The 2,292-nt window shown below is 54.1% G+C and overlaps 2 protein-coding genes across 2 annotated transcripts; both read right to left on the reverse strand.

Annotated features, from left to right (window-relative positions):
• Nucleotides 1-472: 472 nt before the first annotated feature.
• VTJ04DRAFT_4097 (uncharacterized protein) lies at nucleotides 473-907 on the reverse strand (the record flags this gene model as incomplete). The annotated part of the gene is made up of 1 exon (XM_069362069.1): nucleotides 473-907. The coding sequence occupies one exon, from the start codon at nucleotides 905-907 to the stop codon at nucleotides 473-475; it is 435 nt and encodes a 144-aa protein (XP_069213790.1).
• Nucleotides 908-1,019: 112 nt separating this feature from the next.
• Nucleotides 1,020-1,917, reverse strand: VTJ04DRAFT_4098 (uncharacterized protein; the record flags this gene model as incomplete). Its single annotated transcript, XM_069362070.1, has 4 exons — nucleotides 1,020-1,428; nucleotides 1,506-1,525; nucleotides 1,601-1,673; nucleotides 1,868-1,917. 4 exons carry the CDS (start codon nucleotides 1,915-1,917, stop codon nucleotides 1,020-1,022), a joined length of 552 nt encoding a protein of 183 aa, XP_069213791.1.
• Between the last annotated feature and the right edge of the window lie 375 nt (nucleotides 1,918-2,292).

Consider the following 2,292-nt stretch of genomic DNA (forward strand, 5'->3'; position numbering starts at 1 on the left):
AGAGAGAGAGAGAGAAACAATCACAGGAAACAGGACGAGATCATACCAAAAGTCCGACATTGAAAACCAACCATCCCCCTTCGAGAACAACAAGAACCACAACAGACCAGACCACGAGATCATACTTCCTCCTCCCCCCCACAGTCGTCATAGTCGTTCGTCATCACGTTGAGCAGAAACAAAAACCAAAAAACAAGACAGAGAAAAAACACACAAAACGTATTCCTAAGAAGCAATCCCTTACCGACCGTTCAGTTTCCAGAAAAATCACCAACAAAGCAGCATCAACCTCCCATCCATCGTCAATCTTTCCTTTCCCATCATCACACTGCGGGTGGCCGCACGCCGTCTGTAGCTGATCAATCTTTTTTTGTCTCTCCCTTTTTTTTCGTTTGGCTCAACCATTTTCAGGCCTCGCGGCTCCAAGAAAAAGTCTGACTTCGCTCCTTCGTCGTCATCGTCATTGTCGTCATCATCGTCGTTGTTCATCGCCATTGTCGTCTAACATTTCCTCTTCGCGCGAGCGAAAACACACGCACACGTCTTGTCCTCTTCGTCCTTGTTCCTCGGCCCCCCCCTCCCCCTTCCCTTGCAAGCGTTCCTGGAGCAAAAAGGCCCTCTTCTCTTCCTCCCCAGTTGGGACGTGAAACAGAAGAAGGGGAGAGTAGTCGACTTGCGTCGCAGTCTTCCGGTCGATCTTCGTCTTGTTTTTTGGGAGGGAGAAAAAAACGGAGCTGTTGGTCGTTGCCGACAAAACAGGACTCGATTTTATCCAACGCAAAGAGAAAGAGACCCAAGAGGAGGGAGGAAAAGAGGGGGAGAAGGGGAAAGGGAGGAGGGGAATCCAAAACCAAACCGCCACACAACAACAACCAAAACCAACCCAAGCAACGAACGTCCCAAGCATTCCAACACCGAACGAACCAAACCCAACCCAACCGAACCGCCCCCGAAACAGGCGTCAACCGATACGAGCGGCGAACGAGCAAACAAGAAGAAGAAAACAAAAAGGGAGCCATCTACCTGCCAGCGAACTTCATCAACCACTGCACCACCGCCTCGAGATTCGTCTCTTCCTTGGCCGAGATGCCGTAGCATGAGACCTCGCGGTTGGCAATGTCCTTGAGGTCGAGGGCGTCGATGAGCTCGTCGACGCTGATGCGGTGGGGCAGGTCCGACTTGTTGCCCAGGACGAGCAGCGGGATGCCGTCAAGGGTGGGCTGGCTCATGAGCAGGTGCAGCTCGTCGCGCGCCACGGGCAGCAGGTCCATGTCGGCAATGTCGACGATGAACACGATGGCGTTGACGCCCCGGCAGTAGCGCTCCCACATGGTCCGGAACCGCGGCTGCCCGCCCAGGTCCCAGCACTTGAGCGTCACATGCCCGCGCTGGACACGCTTCATGTTGAAGCCGACGGTGGGGATGGAGCTGGCGAGGGGGGAGGAGGAGGAAAAGGTTAGTCGAGGACAAAAGAGATAAAAAAAGAAAGAGGACAAGACACCTACTCGATCGCGAACTCGCCGCCCTATCGAGACACCGATCATTAGCCATCTGCGAACCCCGCCGCCGCCGCCATCGTCAAGACGGATGAAGTACTCACCGACAGTACCCGGAGCAGCGATGTTTTACCGGCGTTCTGCAATCCGATCATGGTCACATCCATCTCCGTCGCCCTGCGTCGAAATGAATTAGCCCACGCGCACATCGAATACAGCATGCATACAACACCACCACCTGTTCGTCGACGATAACTATCGCTGCTTGTCTACACAAGAGATGCGGCTCGGCGGCAACCCCGCAGCTCGGCGACGCAGGGTCCCTGATAATGTACGGGAGGGTGGGATGTTACGAGGGGATGCACACTCACCAAAACGTCCGCAACAACCAGTCGTACACTTTCTTGAATAGTCCCGCCATGGTGGTTGAGAGATGCACGGCGGTGGTGATGGTGGTGGCTACCTAGAGATTTGGAGGGGATGGTTGGAAAGAAAGAAAAGAGCCGGGAAGACAGAAACAGCCTGTCAGCAGCTTGAAATCTGTGGTGGGGGTGTTGAGCTTTTTAAAAGAGGGATTCCTTTCGAGGTAGGTAAGGTAATTCGCTTTTCCCGAATGTCGACCAAACGGGTGACGGGCGCGTGGTGGATGCGATGGCGGTGACAAGTCTCAACCGGGGTCCTGGCCTTGGGGGAAATATTGCGCTCAGAGAGAGAGAGAGAGAGAGAGAGAGAGAGAGAGAGAGAGAGAGAGAGAGAGAGAGAGAGAGAGAGAGAGAGAGAGAGAGAGAGAGAGAGA

Source organism: Mycothermus thermophilus, assembly GCF_041956435.1.
Source record: "Mycothermus thermophilus strain CBS 625.91 unplaced genomic scaffold VTJ04scaffold_24, whole genome shotgun sequence".
NCBI classification, from domain to species: Eukaryota; Fungi; Ascomycota; class Sordariomycetes; order Sordariales; family Chaetomiaceae; genus Mycothermus; species Mycothermus thermophilus.